Consider the following 27,696-nt stretch of genomic DNA (forward strand, 5'->3'; position numbering starts at 1 on the left):
TCCCTTCCTTCCTCCCTCCCTATATACATATATACATATATACATATACATATATATATACATATATATATATATATATATATATATATATATATATATATATATATATATATATATATATATATATATATATATACATATATACATATATATATATATATATATATATACATATATATATATATATATGAATATACATATATATATATATATATATATATATATATATATATGTATATATATATATATATATATATACATATACATATATATATATACATATATATATATATATATACATATACATATACATATATATACATATACATATATATATATATATACATATATATACATATATATATATATGTATATATATATGTATATATATATATATATATATATATATATATATATATATGTACATATATATACATATATATATATATATATATATATATATATATATATATATATATACATATACATATACATATATATATATATATATATATATATATATATATATATATATATATATATATATATATATATATATATATATATATATATATATATATATATGTATATGTATATATATATGTATATATATATATATGTATATGTATATATATATATATATATATGTATATACATATACATATATATATATATACATATATATATACATATACATATATATATATATACATATATATATATATATACATATATATATATATATATATATATATACATATATATATACATATATATATACATATATATATACATATATATATATATATATATATATATATATATATATACATATATATATATATATATATATATATATATATATACATATATATATATATACATATACATATATATATATATATATATATATATATATATATATATATATATATATATATATATATATATATATATATATATATATATATATATATATATATATATATATATATATATATATATATATATATATATATATACATATATATATATATACATATATATATATATATATATATATATATATATATATATATATATATATATATATATATATATATATATATATATATATATATCAATTGGAATAAAATCGTAACAATTCCACCGTGGATGAAAATCTGTTCCGGGTTTTGGAGGATGCTGAACGATCATCCGCTTGGAGCCTCCGTGACCGCATCACGGCGCAACACTCAACATATCCCTCCGCCGATCGTCGCCGTTCCTGGCGTTACGGGAAGGAAGTGTAACGCACTTTCCAGGCAGACAGTGAAAGGCCAGTGGAAGTTGATGACAGAAAACTGAAAAGGCGACGGCGATATTTGACTCCCCGCAACACCGAAATAGTATCGGAGCTGTCGCACTATTTATCGTGGTACTGACGCGTCCTGGACGCCATGATGCGGTTCTGCAAGTGGTAGAGGGAAAGCGAAAAAGGTAAAGTGAGAGCGATCAAGAGAGGAAGGAGACAGATCTATAAGGAGGAAGATATCCGTTTAGACGTTCGTTGCGAGCGTCACGGAATCATCTCGTGGACCTGGCAGTGTGCTTGGGTTCTGAGGATTTGGAATCTGAGTCGGGCTGCCGGGATGTAATCAGACAGGAAGGGAGAGAGAGCGATGGGATGATTACGATGGTGATAACGATGATGGCGTGATGGGGTGATGATGTATGGGACCGGGTGAAATGAGGGGCCTTGAGCCAGGCCCCAGGTTTGCGCTGCCTCCTGCTCCCAGCGCTCAGCGCAGAGGTACCTGTCCCGGTACGCGTGTCTACATGTGACCTGTCCCGGTACGCGTGTCTACATGTGACCTGTCCCGGTACGCGTGTCTACATGTGACCTGTCCCGGTACGCGTGTCTACCTGTGACCTGTCCCGGTACGCGTGTCTACCTGTGACCTGTCCCGGTACGCGTGTCTACCTGTGACCTGTCCCGGTACGCGTGTCTACCTGTGACCTGTCCCGGTACGCGTGTCTACATGTGACCTGTCCCGGTACGCGTGTCTACATGTGACCTGTCCCGGTACGCGTGTCTACCTGTGACCTGTCCCGGTACGCGTGTCTACCTGTGACCTGTCCCGGTACGCGTGTCTACCTGTGACCTGTCCCGGTACGCGTGTCTACCTGTGACCTGTCCCGGTACGCGTGTCTACCTGTGACCTGTCCCGGTACGCGTGTCTACCTGTGACCTGTCCCGGTACGCGTGTCTACCTGTGACCTGTCCCGGTACGCGTGTCTACCTGTGACCTGTCCCGGTACGCGTGTCTACCTGTGACCTGTCCCGGTACGCGTGTCTACCTGTGACCTGTCCCGGTACGCGTGTCTACCTGTGACCTGTCCCGGCACGCGTGTCTACCTGTGACCTGTCCCGGTACGCGTGTCTACCTGTGACCTGTCCCGGTACGCGTGTCTACCTGTGACCTGTCCCGGTACGCGTGTCTACCTGTGACCTGTCCCGGTACGCGTGTCTACCTGTGACCTGTCCCGGTACGCGTGTCTACCTGTGACCTGTCCCGGTACGCGTGTCTACCTGTGACCTGTCCCGGCACGCGTGTCTACCTGTGACCTGTCCCGGTACGCGTGTCTACCTGTGACCTGTCCCGGTACGCGTGTCTACCTGTGACCTGTCCCGGTACGCGTGTCTACCTGTGACCTGTCCCGGTACGCGTGTCTACCTGTGACCTGTCCCGGTACGCGTGTCTACCTGTGACCTGTCCCGGTACGCGTGTCTACCTGTGACCTGTCCCGGTACGCGTGTCTACCTGTGACCTGTCCCGGTACGCGTGTCTACCTGTGACCTGTCCCGGTACGCGTGTCTACCTGTGACCTGTCCCGGTACGCGTGTCTACCTGTGACCTGTCCCGGTACGCGTGTCTACCTGTGACCTGTCCCGGTACGCGTGTCTACCTGTGACCTGTCCCGGTACGCGTGTCTACCTGTGACCTGTCCCGGCACGCGTGTCTACCTGTGACCTGTCCCGGTACGCGTGTCTACCTGTGACCTGTCCCGGTACGCGTGTCTACCTGTGACCTGTCCCGGTACGCGTGTCTACCTGTGACCTGTCCCGGTACGCGTGTCTACCTGTGACCTGTCCCGGTACGCGTGTCTACCTGTGACCTGTCCCGGTACGCGTGTCTACCTGTGACCTGTCCCGGTACGCGTGTCAACATGTGACCTGTCCCGGTACGCGTGTCTACCTGTGACCTGTCCCGGTACGCGTGTCTACCTGTGACCTGTCCCGGTACGCGTGTCTACCTGTGACCTGTCCCGGTACGCGTGTCTCCCTGTGACCTGTCCCTTGTCCCGGTACGCGTGTCTCCCTGTGACCTGTCCCTTGTCCCGGTACGCGTGTCTACCTGTGACCTGTCCCAGTACGCGTGTCTACCTGTGACCTGCCCCGGTGCGCGTGTCTACCTGTGACCTGTGTCCCGGTACGCGTGTCTACCTGTGACCTGTCCCGGTACGCGTGTCTACCTGTGACCTGTCCCGGTACGCGTGTCTACCTGTGACCTGTCCCGGTACGCGTGTCTACCTGTGACCTGTCCCGGTACGCGTGTCTACCTGTGACCTGTCCCGGTACGCGTGTCTACCTGTGACCTGTCCCGGTACGCGTGTCTACCTGTGACCTGTCCCGGTACGCGTGTCTACCTGTGACCTGTCCCGGTACGCGTGTCTACCTGTGACCTGTCCCGGTACGCGTGTCTACCTGTGACCTGTCCCGGTACGCGTGTCTACCTGTGACCTGTCCCGGTACGCGTGTCTACCTGTGACCTGTCCCGGTACGCGTGTCTACCTGTGACCTGTCCCGGTACGCGTGTCTACCTGTGACCTGTCCCGGTACGCGTGTCTACCTGTGACCTGTCCCGGTACGCGTGTCTACCTGTGACCTGTCCCGGTACGCGTGTCTACCTGTGACCTGTCCCGGTACGCGTGTCTACCTGTGACCTGTCCCGGTACGCGTGTCTACCTGTGACCTGTCCCGGTACGCGTGTCTACCTGTGACCTGTCCCGGTACGCGTGTCTACCTGTGACCTGTCCCGGTACGCGTGTCTACCTGTGACCTGTCCCGGTACGCGTGTCTACCTGTGACCTGTCCCGGTACGCGTGTCTACCTGTGACCTGTCCCGGTACGCGTGTCTACCTGTGACCTGTCCCGGTACGCGTGTCTACCTGTGACCTGTCCCGGTACGCGTGTCTACCTGTGACCTGTCCCGGTACGCGTGTCTACCTGTGACCTGTCCCGGTACGCGTGTCTACCTGTGACCTGTCCCGGTACGCGTGTCAACATGTGACCTGTCCCGGTACGCGTGTCTACCTGTGACCTGTCCCGGTACGCGTGTCTACCTGTGACCTGTGACTTGTCCCGGTACGCGTGTCTCCCTGTGACCTGTCCCTTGTCCCGGTACGCGTGTCTCCCTGTGACCTGTCCCAGTACGCGTGTCTACCTGTGACCTGTCCCAGTACGCGTGTCTACCTGTGACCTGCCCCGGTGCGCGTGTCTACCTGTGACCTGTGTCCCGGTACGCGTGTCTACCTGTGACCTGTCCCGGTACGCGTGTCTACCTGTGACCTGTCCCGGTACGCGTGTCTACCTGTGACCTGTCCCGGTACGCGTGTCTACCTGTGACCTGTCCCGGTACGCGTGTCTACCTGTGACCTGTCCCGGTACGCGTGTCTACCTGTGACCTGTCCCCTGTACGCGTGTCTACCTGTGACCTGTCCCCTGTACGCGTGTCTACCTGTGACCTGTCCCCTGTACGCGTGTCTACCTGTGACCTGTCCCCTGTACGCGTGTCTACCTGTGACCTGTCCCCTGTACGCGTGTCTACCTGTGAGCTGTCCCAGTACGCGTGTCTACCTGTGACTTGGAGTGCGATGCCTTGTTTGGGACAAATGTATTTGGTGCTGTAGGAACGTGTGACGTGGAGTGAAGCGAGTGTGAGTTCAGTACCGTCGTGTCAGAGCCAACTGGCCAAGTGTTTAAACGACACTTAACTTAAATAAATGTTTAACTATTTAAATTTAACCCTCCTCGTCCTTTTGACACAAACTCCACAATGTTGGGATTTCCAACTTGGCGAAACAAAAGTAATGTTTCCGTGTTTCCACCGCACTGGTAAAACACGTCGTCACCACATTAAACATTCCATCTTCATTGGTCACGTCTTAGATGAAATGTTTGGTCTTGAGTGTTGAACGTCTTTATACTTTTGGTCTTGAGTGGTAAAGGTCTTTATACTTTTGGTCTTGAGTGGTGAACGTCTTCATACTTTTGGTCTTGATTTGTGAAAGTCTTTTCCTTTTGGTCTTGAGTAGTAAACCTCTTTATACTTTTGGTCTTGAGTGGTGAACGTCTTTATAATTTTGGTCTTGAGTCGTAAACCTCTTTATACTGTTACGGGGCCGGGGGGTCGACCGTGGGCACGAACGCTAGATGGAGCCGCGAGCCGGCTCGACCGATCGCCCGGAATGTAAAGGTCGTCACCCCGGATAAGTCCGGAGCGGACGGGTCCTGACTGGACCGAAGTTCGCCAATGGATAGACCACGTGGGGTAGGGTCGATTGCCAACTTTTCAATTTACCTCAGTACCCACGTGGTCCGACTACCGGGGAAGTTCACCCTCGGCCGACTTTGTCCGAATAGAGTCGCTATCGCCGACTCGGATCTGGCGTAACCGAGCGGAATTACCAAAGTCAGGCCGGACCAAATGAACAAATTGCAAACACTAATCCTCAAACACGAGTCATGTCGAGTCAATGAAAGAAACACAAAACGAGCTGATACATTTAACAATTGGGGTTTATTAAAACAGTAATAATGGGGAGCTAGTGAACACAAAAGAGCAGAACTATACCGAATACAATAAATGCAAGCATATACAGCGAACAAAGCACTTAACAGTTTTCTACTTGTGAGACGGGCCCACGGACACACATACGCACACACACACGCTCCAGAAATGGTGGCTGATGCCTTTAATGCGGACTTCAGCTCGGAGGGACAGATGAGCTGAAGCCCAGGGACTGCCTCGGACCTTTCCACCTCGTGTGGTCTTCAAGCTGTTCGGACTGGGCACCAGCGTGGGCGAGCTGGATCCAATCACTGCGAGCCGCGATCCTTTCCGAGCTCGGGCGGATCCCCTCGCGCTCCAGACCACGTGCTTGTGAGACGAGACGCCGATCCTTCCCGACCCGATGCGTCGCTTCCCCGAAGAACCACTGACCAAGACGAGGCCAAGAAGTCTCACCAAACTGGGAACCAAGCAGAGACCGCGAAGAGCTCCACACACCAAGAAGAGCCAGCCTAGCCAAGATGAGGCCACGAAGCAGAACAACATCCACCAGAAGAACCAACTAACTACTCCAGCCGAGCGGAACCAGCACCAGAACAACAACCATGGAATCTCTCGAGCCGAGCAGAGGGTCCCCTCCTTCTCCCTCTCAGCTCCGCCTCGCTTCCGGCGTCTCATTCGGCCTGGTGCACCGCCCCCCCCGCAACCGCGGGTGGGGGCTGTTTACGTTGCTTTCTGCCGGATCGTCCCAACCATCATCCCTGTTTACGCTGTTGAATCACGGGACGGGAGGGCTCTTCTCTTCTTTACGGTGGAGGGTCGTTCTTCTTTGTTGTGGAGGAAGGTCGTTCTGATTGAACCCTGACTGTTAAAATGAATCACAGTGCATTTACATAGATTTACCCATTAAACAATGGAAGGTGAGCTATCTATAGAACACGTACTTACCGAGATAACTGAGCTGAAGGACCTGAATGATGAGTGTGATAATGGCTTCCAGATTTGTAACACTACCCCCTCCCATTTTTGCAGACTGGTACAGAGTCGTCAAATTTTCGTGTGACCAGCATGTGTAAGTTTTCCCCTTGTACAATTTACATTCGGATCCCTGAGTGCGACATTTCTTTATACATGTCCCAAAAAGAAATAACCTAATGCGCTGCGTAACGAACTAAACAAACTCACACAGACTCATTCGGACAACTTAACTAAAATTGCCGGTGCTAAAACCAACATTTCAATGTTGGTTTATTCAATGTTCAACTTATTTACAATTTTATCTAATATTTTACACTAACCATGGCCCAGGACCTGGCATCTGTGGGGAAGAAGGCATGGCAAAGTTAGTCACAGTTTGTGAGGATGAGTGCTCTGCAGCTGATGGTCAGATGTCTTCAGGGCCTGCTCATCAGGTCCCTTCTTTTTTTTCTTAGTCTTCAGCTGCTGGAGGCAACTCACCCTAACCCGGCATGCCATATGCCATCCCACAGGCCATTTGAAGGGGGTAGCCAGGCTGCCCAAATGCAGTCTCTGGTTCCCTTGTGCAAGAACAGGGAGGTAGCTGGCTGCCCAATGCAGTCCCTGGCTCCTCCTTGACATGAACTGGATGGATGATGCAGCAGATGGAAGATGCAAGAACACAAATGGACTGGATGGATGCAAAACACAAAAATGGTACACAGGCTGCACCAATGCAGTCCCCGTGTGCGGCTGCCTGCAGGGCAGTCCTTGCAAAACTGGACGATCCTGGCGCACATGATGATGAATGACACAGGGGCAAATACAAGAAGGGTAGCAGGCATGGGGTCATGGCAGAGGCAGGCAAACAAGGCATGGCAAGGCAAGCCCATGCAGAACAGGCGGCTGTAGCACAACAGACCGGCAGGTGAAGCTGGCCGGCCTCTGGTGTGGTTCCATCAGGTCTGGAGGGAGTGCGGTGGTGCCGGCCACTCTGAAGGCGGACTCTGACCTAGCCTACTGTCTCCCCCCACTCTATCGCCTTTGCCTGTCTCTGTCCATATCCACTCCCTTAATTTTGCAACACAGCACAACAAAATTTAGCCCCTCTTTATTTTTATTGTTTTTATTTCCCTTTTATAATTTTTCTCCCTAACCCCCTTTATCGTCTTTGTCCGGCTAACCTATCTTGTTTACCTAGCCTCCTCCCAACCCCTAAAATCCTATTTAGAGGGGAATAGGGAGAAACTGGCATCCTGTCTTGAGGCCCAACGAAGCCTCAGAATGGCCTCCTCAGAGTTCAGCGATCTACCAAGGTGGGTCCAGCGGCCTACAACGAGCGAAGGGATGGATGGTGTGAAGAGGTACATCTCCTAACTATCCTAGCATTCATTAACCTTAAACTACCCCGGGGCTTTCCAAAAACGCCCGACACTTTAAACTATCGGTTCTAAAAACCATGATTCCCGTCGCCTGTGTTGGTGTCCATTATACATTTGGGCCAAGCCCCCAAATTTTCATTTGTGCCCTCGCACAATTTCAGGGCTGGGTAGCGTGGCTCATTTGGCAGGAACTACCCTCTGCCGAACTCGAACCATGGCACCCCCGGGCCCTGAGGCTGTCTCCGAGCCTACCAGCTCCCTATGAACGCTGGGGGGGTGTTTCCCTCTCTGGCATTGCCCCCCTCCGATGCCCGCGTGGCATTCTGGTGCTCTGCGTCCCTGTCCTTGGGTCGCCCGTGCCCACTACACTATCCCGGTCCCGTGGACCCTTGGCCTACTCTAACCGACAAGTCCGGTGCCTGGGGTGCCCTCTAAACAATACTCACCGTTCAACAGCCACGCTCCCAGCCGGTCCATGAACTCCTGCACCCCTCCAAATGGGTTTCGTTCCTTCTCTCCACACCAACAACAAAACGATATCCTTTCTGTAAATTTAACTACCCACTAACTAACATTAAACTGATCCCGGGGTCCCTTGGGTGGGAATCACTCCTCCCCCCAATGATTCATCGCACCATGCATTCCCCATTCACTCCATACACACTCAGGCCCACTGGCCCTCACTCACTCATCAAGTACATTTTCCTCTTTTCAATTCACTCACACTCCAACCCTGCCATTCTGCGAACTAAATTCCCTTGACTAACTCGTGCTCCTCGTCGTCCCTTATTCTCATGCACGTTCCTTTTAATCCTACGTAGCTAAGCTACGTCCCCACTACACATTCAATGCCTGTCACTGTCTCCAAAATCCAAAAATCCATTTTCTAAATCAAACCTAACATTCCCACTAACTCACCATTCCGCGGGCCCCATGAGGAACAACCCATGTCCCCATGAAGCCGGTCTAACTATCGCTAACCCATCCTGCTAACTAGTGCTTCCTGTGCCCCAAACAAGGGGGTCTCCTACCCCCGTCTGGGAATCCTGTATACCCAAAGTGGCGAGGCTTGCTTTTCTCTTCTCTTTTTTTCTTTGCGCACCAGCGCGTTAATTCACAACCCACGCTCTTTTCCCGTGACGTCATGGCAGCTGTTCGAGCTTCGCGCTCCTCATGCCTTCCTCTCGGACGGTAACATCCGGCAGGGATTTCCCTCCTGCCGGCTTCCAACCATGCGTGTATCCATGACGTCACCCTGCGCATCACAAGCAAGCATCGCGTTTCGTGGGGTTCCACACGCGAGCCCGCGTGCTCTGCTCGCCCGTAACCCGTGCCGCAGAATCCCTGATGACGTCACTGGCACCCCGAAACCGCGCGATTTCTCACGCAAGCTGGGGCACGCGCAACATATCGGGGAAACTGCTTCGCGCGATCTGCGAACAGAACGTGTGGCGCAGGCCACACGGAGCTCTACACACACGCTCGCCTGGAAAACCCGTCCAATCCGAATTCAACAATTTCCAGCCTAACTTCTGTCCGTCCGAGGGGTCGGCTTATATCCACCACGGACGTTTCCAGACCGGATTTCACTTGCGTAGGCGCGCACGTGGCGGCCTCGTGCGAAGCACGGCACAGACCTCGCGCATGCTGCTGTGCGAATCCGGTGCAGTTACCAAAACAGCTACGGCCGCCACACAGCCCTTGTCTCTTGTCTGGCGCCGTCTTCGTCGCTATTCCACGCACGCACTCCCGCGTGCCATGACGCTTACCCACCTCGGCCATGACACTCGGATACGCGGTTGCGGTTTCCCGCATACCAACCGCCATTTCCCTTTCATACCGTGCCTTCACACACGCGGTTCCTCTCACACGATGCTTCTCCCTTACACGCCTTTTCACTCACGCAGGCCATTTCACTCGCACTATGTGCACGTTTCAACACACATTTCGACACATTCGAAACCACACTCACCGGGACAATCACGTTGGTGATTTGCGCTACCACAACGGGTCCCGGGGTTTCTATACCCCCCAAGCTCCGCGTGCACCCGTTCACCTCAGCCATCCCCTCTACCTCATTTGGCACGATCGGACACACCTGGTCACGATCTGCTTCAAGGGGGCATAGCGTCTCCCTCCGTTCCTGGAGGAGGCTATCCTGCTGCTTGCATCGGGCCACAAAAAATTCCCCCAGCTCACCCCCATTGTCCCCCACTATCTCTACCTGTGTGTGCTCGTCTTCTACCTCGTCCAATTCACCCTCTATCTCCCGTGTCTCTGTTTTTATTTCCGCTATCTTTGTTGTTCTTTCCGTCGTCTCCTCGTGTCTCGCCCTGCACGTTTCAGTCACCTCTTTTATTATTTGTGTTTCCGTTACTCCTTTTGTCTCCTTTATTACCCGCGTCTACGTCAGCATTAATTTCTCCATCACCTCCACGCATGTCTCCCTAATTGTAGTGACTGCGTCCCTCGTCATGACCTCACCCATCTCTATTGTGGGACCGACACAATCCACACTCTCCCTCGTTGGTTTGGTGTCTCCGCCACGTGGAGCCGCCATTTTGTACTCCACTGTCCGCGTTTCGTCGCACGCAATCGCCATTATGTATGCCCTTCATGCCAGCCTGCAGGCTTCGCCCCATGCTCTGCATTTCACCCCTCAGTGTCTGCATATTTGCATCCATTTTGTCGTTTAGTGCCTGCATATTTATTCATCACTCTCATCAACATTTCCCCCAACCGGTTGATGTCAGCCGACCCCGATGAAGCTGATTCTCCACGATCGGTTGCGGTTTCCCTGGGGCTCTTGTTGTTGGGGGTGTTCGCGCGCCGCTGCCCCCGCCGCCACGCCCATTACGGATTCTGAGTTCGGTTGTGGGGGATGGTCGACCTGCATAGCGGTGTCCTGCACGGTGGTTTCGTCCTGGGCCTCTGGTTCCATTAACTCTACATCCACCTCACTACCCACCTGGTTCAGCTCGCCTTGGCTGGACATGTTGCTTGCTGGGAATAAAATTTTAAAATGCTCGCAATTTGGGGACACGGGGGGGGGGGGCGAGGGGGGTTGCTCCGTACACCCCTGATCTGAGTCCATGAATTTCGCTGCGGAGATGGACGGGTTCGTATCCCACTTCTGACACCACTGTTACGGGGCCCGGGGGTCGACCGTGAGCACGACCACTAGATGGAGCCGCAAGCCGGCTCGACCGATCGCCCGGAATGTAAAGGTCGTCGCCCCGGATAAGTCCGGAGCGGACGGGTCCTGACTTGACCGAAGTTCGCCAATGGATAGACCACGTGGGGTAGGGTCGATTGCCAACTTTTCAATTTACCAAAGTACCCACGTGGTCCGACTCCCGGGGAAGTTCACCCTCGGCCAACTTTGTCCGAATCGAGTTGCTATCGCCGACTCGGATCCGGCGTAACCGAGCGGAATTACCAAAGTCGGGCCGGACCAAATGAACAAGTTACGAACACTAATCCTCAAACACGCGTCATGTCGAGCCAATGAAAGAAACACAAAACGAGCTGATACATTTAACAATTGGGGTTTATTAAAACAGTAATAATGGGGAGCTAGTGAACACAAAAGAGCAGAACTATACCGAATACAATAAATGCAAGCATATACAGCGAACAAAGCACTTAACAGTTTTCTACTTGTGAGACGGGCCCACGGACAGACATACGCACACACACACACACGCTCCAGAAATGGTGGCTGATGCCTTTAATGCGGACTTCAGCTCGGAGGGACAGATGAGCTGAAGCCCAGGGACTGCCTCAGACCTTTCCACCTCGTGTGGTCTTCAAGCTGTTCCAATCGGGCACCTGCGTAGGCGAGCTGGATCCAATCACCGTGAGCTGCGATCCTTTCCGAGCTCCGGCGGATCCCTTCGCGCTCCGGACCACGTGCTGGTGAGATGAGGCGCCAATCCTTTCCGACCAGATGCGTCGCTTCCCCGAAGAACCACCGACCAAGATGAGGCCAAGAAGTTGCACCAAACCAGGAACCAAGCAGAGACCGCGAAGAGCTCCACACACCAAGAAGAGCCAGCCGAGCCAAGATGAAACCACGAAGCAGAACAACAGCCACCAGAAGAACCAACTACTCCAGCCGAGTGGAACCAGCATCAGAACAACAACCATGGAATCTCTCGAGCCGAGCAGAGGGCCCCCTCCTTCTCCCTCTCAGCCCCGCCTCGCTTCCGGCGTGACTCATTCGGCCTCGTGCGCCGCCCCCCCCCCCCCACAACCACGGGTGGGGGCTGTTTACGTTGCTTTCTGCCAGACTGTCCCAACCGTCATCCCTGTTTACGCCGTTGAATCACGGGACTGGTGAGCTCTTCTTCTTCTTTGCTGGGGAGGGTCGTTCTTCTTTGTTGTGGAGGAGGGTCGTTCTGATCGAACCATAACTGTTAAAATGAATCGCAGCGCATCAACATAGATTTACCCATTAAACAATGGAAGGCGAGCTGTCTATAGAACACGTACTTATGCTTCAGTCACATTTGGCACGGCGGCCATAGGGTCTAAAAAATCTACGGCCACTAGCAATTACAGGGCGGCCGCAGTATTTCCACGGTCACACAATGTAGCAGTCACATATGTTTTTATTTTTCGGGTAGCCACACGGGGTATTTATATTAGTAGTTGTGGAGACCGAAAACGTGGGGGTGCCGTACGGTCTTTGATGTCGCACGGTGACCTTAGGGCGTCCCTGCGGCGGCCATATAATTTTTAAGGCAGACGCAAGGTAGCCTCAAGGTGCCCGCAAGGCGACCGCAGGGGGCCCTAAGGCGAACGTGCGGCCAGACGGACGGTAACAAGTGGGTATATATAGCTATGATATATATATATATATATATATATATATATATATATCATATCTCGTATCTGTCATATAGATTGTGGACCAGGTTATATACAGATGGCGCTGGTTGTTCCTCAACGGCAGAGGCTGGGCTACCTGCGCCTGCAGCTGAGGCGAGTGCATCGAGAGCGAGATTACCTGATTGCAGCCCTCTTCCTGGAGGAGCAGCGGCTGGCCCGATTGCAGTGAAAAAGGAGGACGATGTGGGTAAAGCCCTGGCTGTTGCGGCGTGTCACCCTGGGCCACTACGACAACCTGATGCAGGAGCTGATGCGTGAATCCAGGGGTGACTTCAAGGCATTCCTGTGTATGGAACCTGCAATGTTCCAGGAGATGCTGGTCCGTGTCGCTCCCATAATCACAAAAAGCGACGGTGCAAGGCTCCCCCTTGCGCCAGGCCTGAAGCTGGCCATAACACTCTGGTTCCTGGCAACGGGTGACTCCTACCACTCGCTTGCATTCAGCTTCAGGGTGGCACATAACACAATATCACTATGTACCAGCATTAATTTCACTACTCACCAGTCCACTTAATCTCCTTGGCAAGCTCAGCCAGTTCCGCCTCCTTCAGCTTGGTGTTGCGGTACTTCTCATGTCTGAGGTTGTAAAAGTAGGGATGGGCCTCGTAAAATTTGACAATGCGCTGGAGAGCGGGAGACTCATCCTCATCGTCATCCTCTCCATCAGGGTCATGGTCCTGCTCAGGCTGGGTGTCTGGCACCTGTTCTGGCTCCATGGATGGCTGGTCCCCTTGCTCATCCTCAGGGACTGGGTTGGTCTTTTTCTTGGCACCTTTCCCCTTGTCCTTGGTTGATCGCTTCTTTGGAGGCATGGTGATGTGTCTGGTCTGAGCTGCTGGTGAAATGTGATGATGTGTGTGGCAAACACCTATACTCCGATCTCAAGCGGTAGTGCACGGTGGACGCACGGTCGATGCAGACTGCCACGGAGGCCGTACGTAGGACACACGGCGGGCGTAGGGGAACCGTGCGTCGACCCTGCATTGCCCACAGGTAGTCACACAGACCGCAAGGCCACCGTATGGTGAACACAGGGACGCCTTAGGACTACCCTACGGCGACCGTGGAAATAGTGCGGCCGCCGTAATTTTTTGGGGGTTGGCAAAATTCATTTTTCGTTGATAAGAGCCTACGGCAGCTGCACGAATGACGCAAGCCCACCGTACGCCCTATGCACGGTCGACGTGGAACACATCTACGTCATGGTTACGGCTTGTCGAATTGCTACGGCCAACCTAGAAATGAAAAAAGTTATAACTCCGCGCTCCAATTCCACGGAGACTCCTACGGCTTGTAAAAGATAGCCTCCACCCTGAGGCCACCTCAGAAACTCTGTGGCCGCGTGCACGTTTCTGTCAATTCAGGGGGGTACAGCCGCCGTATCCTAGCCGTAGAGCAAATGTGACTGAGGAATTACTGAGATAACTGAGCTAAAGGACCTGAATGATGAGTGCGATAATGACTTCCAGATTCGTAACAATACTTTTGGTCTTGAGTGGTGAACGTCTTTATACTTTTGGTATTGATTGGTGAACGTCTTTATACTCTTGGTCTTGAGTGGTGAACGTCTTTGTACTTTTGGTATTGATTGGTGAACGTCTTTATACTCTTGGTCTTGAGTGGTGAACGTCTTTATACTTTTGGTATTGATTGGTGAACGTCTTTATACTCTTGGTCTTGAGTGGTGAACGTCTTTATACTTTTGGACTTGAGTGGTGACGTCTTTATACTTTTGGTCTTGAGTAGTAAACCTCTTTATACTTTTGGTCTTGAGTGGTGAACCTCTTTCATTGTTTGGCCGTGAGTGGCGAACGTCTTTCAACGTTTGGCCGTGAGTGGCGAACGTCTTTCAACGTTTGGTCGTGAGTGTCGAACGTCTTTCAACGTTTGGTCGTGGGTGTCGAACGTCTTTCAACGTTTGGTCGTGGGTGTCGAACGTCTTTCAACGTTTGGTTGTGGGTGTCGAACGTCTTTCAACGTTTGGTCGTGGGTGTCGAACGTCTTTCAACGTTTGGTCGTGGGTGTCGAACGTTTTTCAACGTTTGGTCGTGGGTGTCGAACGTCTTTCAACGTTTGGTCGTGAGTGTCGAACGTCTTTCAACGTTTGGTCGTGAGTGTCGAACGTCTTTCAACGTTTGGTCGTGAGTGTCGAACGTCTTTCAACGTTTGGTCGTGAGTGTCGAACGTCTTTCAACGTTTGGTCGTGAGTGTCGAACGTCTTTCAACGTTTGGTCGTGAGTGTCGAACGTCTTTCAACGTTAGGTCGTGAGTGTCGAACGTCTTTCAACGTGTCGTCTTAATTGGTGAACCTCTTTGAACTTTATGTAAACAGTGAATTGTTTTAAAGGTTTCGTCATTGTGGTGAAACTCCAAATGTTTTCTCTTAAAAACTGTGAATGTGTTTGATTTAAATCTTAAAGGAGAAGCCAAACAAACTTTTGTATTTTTCCTGAAAACTATTGAGAAATGTTCATTATGGTCTAATTTGAAGGGAAGACATTTTTGAATTTTTTTTATTTTTCTTGCCATTCACGAAGTGTCGAAAAAATCCCTCGAGTCTCGATTATTTTTTTTTTTCTGATTTCACCAGTGATGTCACACATTGAACCCACCTTGATCCGAATGGTGGCTTTACATTGAGAAAGTGTATGTCGACCTCGGATTCCGATACTGATTCCACAGTCATGAGTAACTCTGATGGTTGTCAGTACGTTTGAAACGGATCAGTGGGATTTTGGAGAAACGATTGGAGACAAAATTATTGATGGACAAGCTTTCAGTGGAATTGTGGAGCCAAATCGTTTAGATCCTTGTGCGAGCGAATCGGAGGAAGAAGGCGGAAGTGCAGATGAAGTTGTTAAAAAGATGAAAACACTGGTCGTATGTTCACGACAGCTCTGTAGGTTTTGGTTTTATAAGGGAGGGATTTTGTATTAATTGATAAATCGGTAATATTATTTGAACAGAAATACCCATCATCGCCCGGCACACGCTGACATCGCGGACATAATGGTTGACAAATGCTGTGTTCTACCGTCGCAGGCTGACCAGGTGTCTTGTGTGTTAAGGGATCATCCCATTTCACACTCCTCCCGGATGCTATTTGTGTGCGCGCGCCGTGTGCCACCGTCATGTCCTTGAGATGTCGATGTCCCACCCCAGTGGATGGGGCGGTGATGCTATGGCAGAGAGGGAGTGTGGGGTGGTTGTGGGTATTGTTGGGGTGATGGTTGATGGTGGGGGCTGAACGTCTTTCATGTTCACCCCCATAAACCATCACCCCAACAATACCCACCACCAACGCGTCTCCCTGAAACTTTTAGCGTCCTCGTTCAAATCCTTTCGGAGGAGTAGATGATGATACATACTTTCTCTCCACGATGTAAAATCATCGATGGTGGTTCATTTGATTGACCGGAATTTGTGTTGATAATCAATAATCATTTTCAGGTTCTGTTGTGTTAACTGCTGGCCAGTGGCAACAGGCGTTTGATTCACCTCTCAAATCGTCCGTATACACGTGCTGTTAGCTCGGTGGAGATGGTGTTAGTGTCGAGGGATGGCTGTTTCTTCCGCTTCTTGGGGATGGCATCCTCCCTCAATTGTGGCAGACAGCCACAAGCCATCTCCGTTGTTTCATAACAGTTCTCTGTAAAATGTTTCGGGCACAAAAGTGAACACTTTTGTGAGCTTGATCCACGCTCGGGTATTTCGGACAAACCCCGTCTAATTTCTGGCAAACATAGCGTCTTTCGTCCATGTCGGTTTGCATTGCTGTAACCACCAAGGACGCATCGACTCGGTATATTTTTGGAAAATCTAAACTTATTCACCTTTTGAGTTGAATCGTACTGCGATGTAACCTGGAGACAGTATGGATCTGGCGATCGACTTCTGGGTGTGATGTCACGCATAATATGAAGAAGAAGAAGAAGAAGAATTCGACTTTTAATTGCGAATGTACCTACTTCATAATTCGGAAATTGGAAAAAGACATCATGTGTATTATTTTTGTAGGGTATCAAGGGATAGATTAGTGTTGAGGTGGTCTTGAGCGTTTGGGTTCCCCTTTAAACTGTGTATGTCTGACTTTAATCCTAAACTCTGTATGTCTTTGATGTTTAATCTTAACCCGTGAACAACTTTTACTTTTAATCTTGTACCATGAACATCTTGATGCTGAGTCATGAGTTGTTATTGTTTCGTATGCAGCCTGTGGTTGCTGTTTGCACTGTTTTTTTATTTTTTTTTTTCTGGAAGCTCGGCTGTGCCGCTGATGCAATGCCGCTATTACCAGTAAGCTGATGCTCATTTTGCCGACTTCGGAATGATGACTGACTGAGTCAACCCACATGGTGTTACTTCAACGGGTCGATAAGGGCTCAATCTCGAGACCCCAAGATTTAAGGCCAATAAGACCTCATCCGATAAGCCAATACCAGGCTTTAGTCATGAGTGATTGACGTGCTTACATTTTGTCAAAAGTGATGAACGTCTTTAACTGTTTCGTCATAATTTGCAAGTCTTTAAACATTTGGTCATGAATGGTGAACTTTTGAAATGTCTGTTGATGGTAAACTCTTTTTCAACTTATTGATAATTTAGTGAACCTCTTTTTAAATGTCAACTTGATGTGAATACTTTCAAATATTATTTGGGAAGACTGAATTAAATGGGGGGGGGGGTAGACAACTTCATTTGAGGAGGGTTAATGCTTTCAAACGTCGGTTGCGGAGGGTGAACTTGGGACGCAGCGGAGGGTGAACTTGGGACGCGGCGGAGGGAGAACTTGGGACGCAGCGGAGGGTGAACTTGGGACGCAGCGGAGGGTGAACTTGGGACGCGGCGGAGGGTGAACTTGGGACGCGGCGGAGGGTGAACTTGGGACGCAGCGGAGGGTGAACTTGGGACGCGGCGGAGGGTGAACTTGGGACGCGGCGGAGGGTGAACTTGGGACGCGGCGGAGGGTGAACTTGGGACGCGGCGGAGGGTGAACTTGGGACGCGGCGGAGGGTGAACTTGGGACGCCGCGGAGGAGGGTGAACTTGGGACGCCGCGGAGGAGGGTGAACTTGGGACGCCGCGGAGGAGGGTGAACTTGGGACGCCGCGGAGGAGGGTGAACTTGGGACGCCGCGGAGGAGGGTGAACTTGGGACGCCGCGGAGGAGGGTGAACTTGGGACGCCGCGGAGGAGGGTGAACTTGGGACGCCGCGGAGGAGGGTGAACTTGGGACGCCGCGGAGGAGGGTGAACTTGGGACGCCGCGGAGGAGGGTGAACTTGGGACGCCGCGGAGGGTGAACTTGGGACGCCGCGGAGGGTGAACTTGGGACGCAGCGGAGGGTGAACTTGGGACGCAGCGGAGGGTGAACTTGGGACGCAGCGGAGGGTGAACTTGGGACGCAGCGGAGGGTGAACTTGGGACGCAGCGGAGGGTGAACTTGGGACGCAGCGGAGGGTGAACTTGGGACGCAGCGGAGGGTGAACTTGGGACGCCGCGGAGGGTGAACTTGGGACGCCGCGGAGGGTGAACTTGGGACGCCGCGGAGGGTGAACTTGGGACGCCGCGGAGGGAGAACTTGGGACGCAGCGGAGGGTGAACTTGGGACGCAGCGGAGGGTGAACTTGGGACGCAGCGGAGGGTGAACTTGGGACGCCGCGGAGGAGGGTGAACTTGGGACGCCGCGGAGGAGGGTGAACTTGGGACGCCGCGGAGGAGGGTGAACTTGGGACGCCGCGGAGGAGGGTGAACTTGGGACGCCGCGGAGGAGGGTGAACTTGGGACGCCGCGGAGGAGGGTGAACTTGGGACGCCGCGGAGGAGGGTGAACTTGGGACGCCGCGGAGGAGGGTGAACTTGGGACGCCGCGGAGGAGGGTGAACTTGGGACGCCGCGGAGGAGGGTGAACTTGGGACGCCGCGGAGGAGGGTGAACTTGGGACGCCGCGGAGGAGGGTGAACTTGGGACGCCGCGGAGGAGGGTGAACTTGGGACGCAGCGGAGGGTGAACTTGGGACGCCGCGGAGGGTGAACTTGGGACGCCGCGGAGGAGGGTGAACTTGGGACGCCGCGGAGGAGGGTGAACTTGGGACGCCGCGGAGGAGGGTGAACTTGGGACGCCGCGGAGGAGGGTGAACTTGGGACGCCGCGGAGGAGGGTGAACTTGGGACGCCGCGGAGGAGGGTGAACTTGGGACGCCGCGGAGGAGGGTGAACTTGGGACGCCGCGGAGGAGGGTGAACTTGGGACGCCGCGGAGGAGGGTGAACTTGGGACGCCGCGGAGGAGGGTGAACTTGGGACGCCGCGGAGGAGGGTGAACTTGGGACGCCGCGGAGGAGGGTGAACTTGGGACGCCGCGGAGGAGGGTGAACTTGGGACGCCGCGGAGGAGGGTGAACTTGGGACGCCGTGGAGGAGGGTGAACTTGGGACGCCGCGGAGGAGGGTGAACTTGGGACGCCGCGGAGGAGGGTGAACTTGGGACGCCGCGGAGGAGGGTGAACTTGGGACGCCGCCGAGGGTGGACTTGGGACGCCGCCGAGGGTGGACTTGGGACGTCGCCGAGGGTGAACTTGGGACGTCGCCGAGGGTGAACTTGGGACGTCGCCGAGGGTGAACTTGGGACGTCATGTGGGGAGGGGACTTTGTTACCTTGGGGTGTCACGTGGGCAGGGCAGGGGAGGGGAACAGGGCCTTGGGACATTGCGATGGGGAGATGAGGAGACGCATTGGGCTTCACCCGTGGTTGGGAGAGGGTGGGACGCCGCATATGTGGCAGGCAGGGGACGGAGGTGGGGGGGAGACGTCTTGGGACGGACGTCTCCTCTCCAATTTGTCACTGTTTTTTTTCCTACGTCTCGTCTCCAATGTATAACGGACTGCCGTCATCTGTGCCCGAACAGACGTGGTGTTGGCGTTGAAGGTGTTGTTGGTTCTGGCTAATTGAACATTTTGTCCTTCATTTGTGTTGTAAATGAGGAATGAATATGTCATTTGAATGGGAAACATTTTTCATGATTAGTCATGAATGGTGAACTTTTTTTGAAGTCTCGCATAAATGAGAAACATTTTGACATTTACGATTTGTAGGTGATATGGGGAATCATTTTCCATTTCTTGTACTCAATGAACACTATTTTAAAACTTCTTGTCATAAATTGGGAAGGTTTTTTTAACATCCACTTGCAAATGGAGATGGTTCTTGAACTGTCATGGTGAACATTTTAAAAAGTTTACTCGTTCGTGGTGTATTGTTTTTAACAGAGAAGTAAATGTGGACCGATTTTCTAAGGCTGTTTTTTGTGAAGAATGGTGAACACTTCTAATCTAGTTTTAAATTGAGAACGTTTTTTTAACGTCTTGTCGTAAACGTTTTTAAACCTTTACTTGGATTTGATGAACACTCTTCAATGTTAGCTGTAAAGGCTGAACACAGGTTGTGGAGGGTGATTGCTTTTAAATGTTATTCATAAAGGGCGAGCACTTTTATGTTTTTTTGTAAAGTGTAATCACATTTAAATCTTCGTCATAAAAGATGAATAAATGCTAGTCATTTCGGGCAATGAACGCTTTTAAATATTTCGTCCAAATTGTAAAAGTTTTTGTTGAAACATTTACTAAAGGGTAAATGTTCTAAAATGTTTAACAACGGGTGAAACATTTTTAATGAAATGTTTTGTTGTGAAGGGTGAATGTTTTTTGATCAAACGTTTCACTCTCAGACATAAGGGATTTTAAGCTCTTAATGTCAATGACAGTGTTATCAATGTGGAAATTTTCTCGGAGGGTTTAAATATTTGTCATTATTACCTCTGCCCCCAAAGGTGGGCGGGCACCAATACGAAATACAATACTGTATATGGAATTTGTTTGTTACCATGTCCTGTATAATACGCACAGAGACCTTTGCAATACTGTGGTCAAAGTCACCCTTTGATGACAAGAATGTTAGTGTCACTTAAATCGCTAATTCCCGAGTTCACTTTTGTTCTCGCTTTGTTTGCAATAGCGGCGAGCAAATATACGTTCTCGAGAGACGTTGTAACATTTCCTCACTGCGTGCACATAAAGATGGCTGTTTTTTTTAAGACCAATTTTAAAATACAGCATGAAATGTGAAGTTTGTTCTGAAACATTTCCTCACTTCGTGTACGTAAAGATGGTGGTTTTTATAGGATTAATTTCAAAGTCCAACATGAAATTAAAGTCCATAACAAAAAAGTAATGTTACCTGTTTCTTTACATCCAAGTTCTGACACTTAGTTTGGTGCCTAAAGAGGGCAGGCCCCGTTTTGATTTTGTCAGGCAGATATATTTTTTGATATTTTTAAATTTTTTGTATACATAGTCAAGGCTTGCAGAAGAGTTAGAACACAAAATGGATCTCAATGCAAATTAACAAAAGGTCTTCTTCTTTCGGCTGCTCCCGTTAGGGGTCGCCACAGCGGATCATCCGTCTGATCTGCATAGTGATTTGGCACATGTTTTACACCGGATGCCCTTCCTGACGCAACCCTGGTCGCCTCTTACGACACAGGGATATGGTACACCTATTTTAACCGGGATATACACCGGCCCAGTATACTGGTACTCATTTCGCCGACCTAGGAAGGATGACAGGCTGAGTCAACCCCCTGGTATATTAATTCAGTGGCCCAACGGGGCTTGAACTCAGGACCTTTTGGATCCCAAGCCGCTGCCCTAACCACTGCGCCAACACCAGGCTCTAAATTAACAAAAGGTAACAGCAGAAAAAGTGGGAGGAATGCCAACAGCAGGGCAAAGGGAGAAAATAGACAGAGATGGGCAAATAAGGGATGCAGGTAACGATGAACGCAAGCGGTGGACAAGATGTATACAAAAGCAAAATTTTTCGAGTGGGGGAGTGTTGGGTGGGGGGTGGTTTAATGGGTGTAGAAAAGGTCATAGTTTTGGATGGGGGATGACTTGAGATGGTGGTGAACAGCTGTCTTGAAGACTTGGAGGGAAGAATGAGATTGAAGAGTGTGGAAGTTTGTTCCACAGGTGAGAAAAAAAGAGGAACAAATGAGTGGAGGCAAGTGGTGGTTCTGGATTTTTGCAGTTTCACAGGCGTGCGTAATGCAGATACCTGGTTGTGAAAGACAAAGCACAGATAGGGCAGAGGGTGCAAGATCTGAATTTTTCAGCAGCAGCCTGGATTGAGACATCTGTCAGGATGGAGCAGAGGCCTCAAATGTTTGAGGTCTACACAGAGACTATGGGAGGAGCTGCTGATAAAACAAGGATGTGGAAAGGAGCAACGAGAGGGTGTGGGGAAGCTGATGGGGTGTGGGGAAGGGGGCGAAGCTGGAAGGGGCAGGAGCAAAGCTTGGAGGGGAAAGAGGGGGTTTGGGGATAGTAATCGGAGAGAGTGGGCAGAAAGAGGTGGAAGCTGAGAAGGGGTGGGGGGGAGAAAATTAGGGTGGGGGGGGGAGGATACTGACATGAAGGGAAAATTATTGTCATGTGCACACAACCTTTGCAAAATGGATGCCTCAGGATTCCCAGACTGGATAACCTGTGACAGACTTCATGGGTGGGGTGGTGGTGTTTTTGGTTGAAGGTATGGAGTAAAATTTGGCTGTAAGTGAAGAGTAGACTGGATGAACTAACTACAGGGTGGGGCATTTATATCTGACACATTTGCAATCTTTCTAGCCGAAAGCAGTCTTGGCATGACTAATTATTGTTTCCTTTGTTTTACAGATAATACTTGAAAGTTTTCAATGATGGAGCACTTTAAATGCAATGAGCATTTTTTTGAATTAAATTTTTTTTAATGCAATGAGCATGCCAATTTCACAAACAAGGTCATCATGAGAGATGAGGCAAACTTTGATTTGGCAGATTTAACTCCACCAGATTTCTTCTGATGGGGATTTCTGAAGGGCAGAGTTGATAAGGAACATCCAACATCGATCGATGAATTGAAGGCAATCACTGCAACCATCCGCTCTATTGATCAAGAGACATTGCTTGCGGTAATGAACAATATGATGATCCGCTGTCGTGAATGCACGAATTTGAAAGGGGCCCATTTGTCTGATGTAATTTTTAAGAAATAAAGAATCAAAATTGATTTAAAAAATTTGAAGTATGTGCCTATGCTATGGAGAAATTTTATTTTATTTGGTTTAGAAACAAAAAAGTTAGAAGGATAATAAAACCACCAGATATAAATGCCCTCCCCTGTATTTAGGAATGAAAATGTTTTGGGACATGAGCCTTGTGAAAGAGAAAAGGAAGAGATTGTGTAGAAGAAGAATGAATCGTTTGTTCCTGGTGGAGTAATAAGCAGAGTAAGGTATTTTAAAACTCATTTTGTAAGCGTTTTTTGATGTTATGAAGAACTTTTAAAGGATTTAAACATTTTATTCAGTATAGATTCAGTTTGGGGATATTGAAAAGAAGGCATAGGGACATGAGTAACTGAGCACTGAGATTGAGCTGAAATGAGAAACTGAGCACCGAGTTGTTAGGTGTATATAAAAATCCACCCAACAACTCGTGACAAAATTCTCTTCAACGTGGCCTCTTTGTATGTATGTATTATCGTTCACAACACGTGATGGAAATGATGTTCTGGACTGGCTGCAAAATAAAAAACCCATTTAGATTTGTTACCATGCACAATACACACCCTAACTTCAAGATATAAAGTTTCATGAAGGAAATGTGTCTTGCATTCAAAAAATTTATTAGTTTCTGCTGCTTTCCAACTAGGCAGGAAATCAGCATTATTGAAAATATAATCTGCTACCTTTAACAATTGACCTACCTACAAACCAACAACCTGCAAGCATAGAACAGAAGACTGCAGTTCAAGATTCAAGTCAAACATCTATTGATGAGAAAATACAACCTGTCACTTCGCTGCCCGGGGATATTAAGGAGAGAGAGACAGAGACAAGCCGGTAGGCGACATGGCTGCTCGCTCGAGATGGAAAGCTGGCCGACGCGACTAGCCGATATTCATGTACATGCTATCAATCAATTTAGCACAATAAATATGATTATCACAGCCCTCTTAGTTTGCGCCCAGAAACCCGCCTTGTGAAATTTCAGGCATGTTTCCAAAGAGACTCTAACAAATGGCAGCCCTGGTAATTCCATTTATCTATTCGCTAAAGATTTTATATTTTTATATGATGCTCTAAGACATTCTCCTTGGGCACAAAAAAACAGGTCCCTCGGAGGTCCAGTTTCGGAGGTAGTGATTTTTTTTGTACAGTCCACAATATGTGTATGATGTACGATAAAGTATTTTAGCTGTTGCTAAGCAACGGAGGTGTGCATAGCAACCATTCATTTTTGTGTACATGCTCGCCACATTGTACACATTTCACCCAAGTTTCATCAAAATCAGACTCTTTCTCTTAGAGATATTCGCAATTAACCGTTTCTGAAATGTTCGACATGTACTCGCCCAAAACCTATCTCCTCCTACAAATATTTTTTGTTAGGGCTGCAAATTGGTATGAAGGGAGCGAGATAGATTGTGCACAGAACTCTAAGCTTCGATTTTTCGATTTGTTTTTTTGATTTTTTTTTCGATTTTTTTGTCCACTTTTAAGGGCCATTGCTATGCCGTTGTTAGGGCCCGGGGTCCCATATTCGAAAGCACACGATTCCCAGAAATATTGGTCCTACCTACCAAATTTCATTGGAATCGGTTGAGTGGTTTAGCCCCGAGGCTTGACCAAAGTTTTGTGGACAGACAGACAGACAGATGGAAATGTCCAGAATAAGGGTGCTCTAAGAGCAGCCAACATAGAGACATAGATACATAGAGACAGAGGTGGGATGAGTGATGCCTCATCAAACGTTGCTATACACTGCAGGAGGGATGGGTGTAAGGAAGGGGATGTGAGAGGGATGGAGAGAAAGGCTACAGAGAGTGCTACATTTTATTAGGCGGGGGAGTGATGGTGGAGCAGAGAGCAAGAGGAAGAGGGTGGGGGGGGGGAGAAAGGAGGGGGGAGGGGGGGGGGGTTCACAAAGAGAATGATATGTTATGCTTAATTACCACACACACACACACACACACACAGACACAGACACAGACACACAGACACAGACACACAGACACACAGACACAGACACACACAGACACACAGACACAGACCCAGACACAGACACACAGACCCACAGCCACACAGACGCACAGACCCACAGACACACAGACACACAGACACACAGACACACAGACACTCAGACACACAGGCACACATACACACAGACACACAGACACACAGACACACAGACACACAGACACACAGACACACAGACACACAGACACACAGACACACAGACACACAGACACACAGACACACAGACACACAGACACACAGACACACAGACACACAGACACACAGACAGACACACAGACAGACACACAGACAGACACACAGACAGACACACAGACAGACATACATACACACATACACACATACACACATACACACATACACACATACACACATACACACATACACACATACACACATACACACATACACACATACACACATACACACACTTAACTTTCAGTATACAGCAAATTTGGACTAAGCAACACCAGACAGCAAGATTCCAAAAAGAAGTGAAAAAGACCCTGTAAGTTGAAGAGATCTGAAATTGTACCAGTGATCTTTTAAGCAATGGGAATGATGAAGAAGAACCTCATAGAGATCTTAACCATCCCTGGGAATTTTAAAACAAATGAATTACAGTTGGAAGCTGTCTGGGGCTAAATGACGATCCTCAAAAGAGCCCTCAGAACCGAACTTTGAGAAGAAAACCTCACACCTTCGTCTTTGGTCCATGATTCGTAACTTCCCTTACCGAAACGAAGGTGGATACTTCGAGACCTGAGAGGACTCCATTCCACCTTCTGAAACCTGAATATGGAGATAACAAATCTTTCTCACACACACACACACACACACACACACACACACACACACACACACACACACACACACACACACACACACACACACACACACACACACGTGCACACCCGAAGTCTGCAGCTTAGAGTGAGCATGCGTACCTCTCGGCTTTCCTGCTGTGATATGGCGATCCATTACTTCATAACAACTGAAAACATTTTTCAATTCTCTCTTGAACACAGTTTGCTTTACTCATTCCAATCCTCTAATTTATTTTGCCTTCCAAACTCCGAGGATTTCCCCACGGAGAATGGAGCTACTGTCGCCACGCCCACAGCTCGCACCTTGGCATCTTTAGCCTGTTTTAAAATTCTTTTTGTTGCACCCGATGACTTTACACTTACGGAACATTAGAAAAAGTTAAGTTTAATGCTTTGGCAATTTTACGTCTTCTTGTGTAAATATGGAAAAGGAGAGTGAACAACCTTGCTTAAAGCATATAAATATATGTTGAGTTATAAGAATCAGTATTTTCTTAACATTTTCAGATTTCACTCCAGATTTCGACCCTTATTTAGTGATCTGATCCTAAAACTCAAAATCCTAATTTGATTATATGCTTCAATTAGTCCGTGAGAGGAGATCGTGTTTCCGAGGAAGGCATTTTTAGTAGGCCGAATCAAAATGGTGGCGAAGACCCCTGCAAGTTGAAGTTGGCCTGACCAAGGATAAGCCTTTCATGATGGAAAACTTAATTATCTTCAAAAGGGGTGTTCATGCACTCCTTTGGAGTTCCCTTGGAATGTATGCATGCAAAGTTTTGGGTCGCTAAATTTCAAAGGAGACACACATACACATGCACTGACATTTATTATGATAGATATGTATTGTTGTGAATTCGCGCCCGCCGGCGTGCGGACGGCCGCGCAACTCGAATCGCGGCACGTCGCCCACCGGACGGACAATTCTGTCGTGACCCTCTCGGAACAACGCCGGGAGGTCGTCACGGGTGGGGTGTTTAACCCCACCACGACCGTGCCAATTGCCCACCCGCGCAGGATAGGGTTGCTCGCAAAATTCGATCTACCTAAGTACCTGTGCGAATGGTCGACCAGGCGATCGTACCACGCCACAGGCCGACTCCGGACACGAACCGCTAAAGCGGTCCGTTCCGTGCTACAGTGATAACCGAGCGCTGTTATCGTCGGCCTTAATGGTTCCGATTAATTACTGGGATGTTGCACCCACTACGAACCCCTTTCCGTGATGCAAGATGGAGGGTCAATAAAAAGGAAAAGAGACTAAGCAGAGCGGGAACAGTTCAATAAGCAAGCATTTATTCACACACACACAGACAAGCACGTGTATACAGCCATACAGAATCAAAATGCACATAAAGCAATTAAAACAAAATAAACGATGCAGAGCTGCAACCGAATACGCGTACACACGGCAACACTTAAAACAATACTACTTGAGCCGGACTGGCGCCACCCACGGACATTCACACCAAAACCCCAAAGAAAAGAAAGAAAGAAGTCGCGACTTCCCTTTTGTGTCTGGTGAGTCCCTCTCCCATGACCGTCAACGTGGTCGCGCCTGGCCCCGACCTCTCTCACGGCTGGCTAACCCTCTCCGGCACTCCCTGTCCGGACGCATAGGTCCACCTCGCAACGGGCGCTGCCGCGTCTTCCATCCGTGCCTTTGTGACAAGGCCGCT

The 27,696-nt window shown here is 48.9% G+C and overlaps 1 protein-coding gene across 14 annotated transcripts in view; it reads left to right on the top strand.

The window, feature by feature from the left end:
• The first annotated feature begins 1,252 nt into the window (after positions 1–1,252).
• The window catches only part of LOC147030538 (histone-lysine N-methyltransferase 2C-like), a 240,631-nt gene continuing 214,187 nt past the window's right edge, over positions 1,253–27,696 (top strand). For 6 of the 14 annotated variants that reach the window (XM_085874678.1, XM_085874680.1, XM_085874684.1 and 3 more), the window contains exon 1: positions 1,261–1,792. Coding sequence is in view for 1 of the 14 variants with exons in the window: in XM_085874691.1 (XP_085730817.1) it covers positions 1,714–1,792 (79 nt within the window). In the remaining 13 variants the exon portion in view is untranslated. Of the gene's footprint in view, positions 1,805–27,696 lie in introns of all 14 variants that reach the window. The other 8 variants (XM_085874685.1, XM_085874686.1, XM_085874687.1 and 5 more) reach the window with 4 other exon arrangements.

Source organism: Eptatretus burgeri, chromosome 3, assembly GCF_056783735.1.
Source record: "Eptatretus burgeri isolate ZD-2024b chromosome 3, Ebu_testis_v1, whole genome shotgun sequence".
Lineage (NCBI taxonomy): Eukaryota > Metazoa > Chordata > Myxini > Myxiniformes > Myxinidae > Eptatretus > Eptatretus burgeri.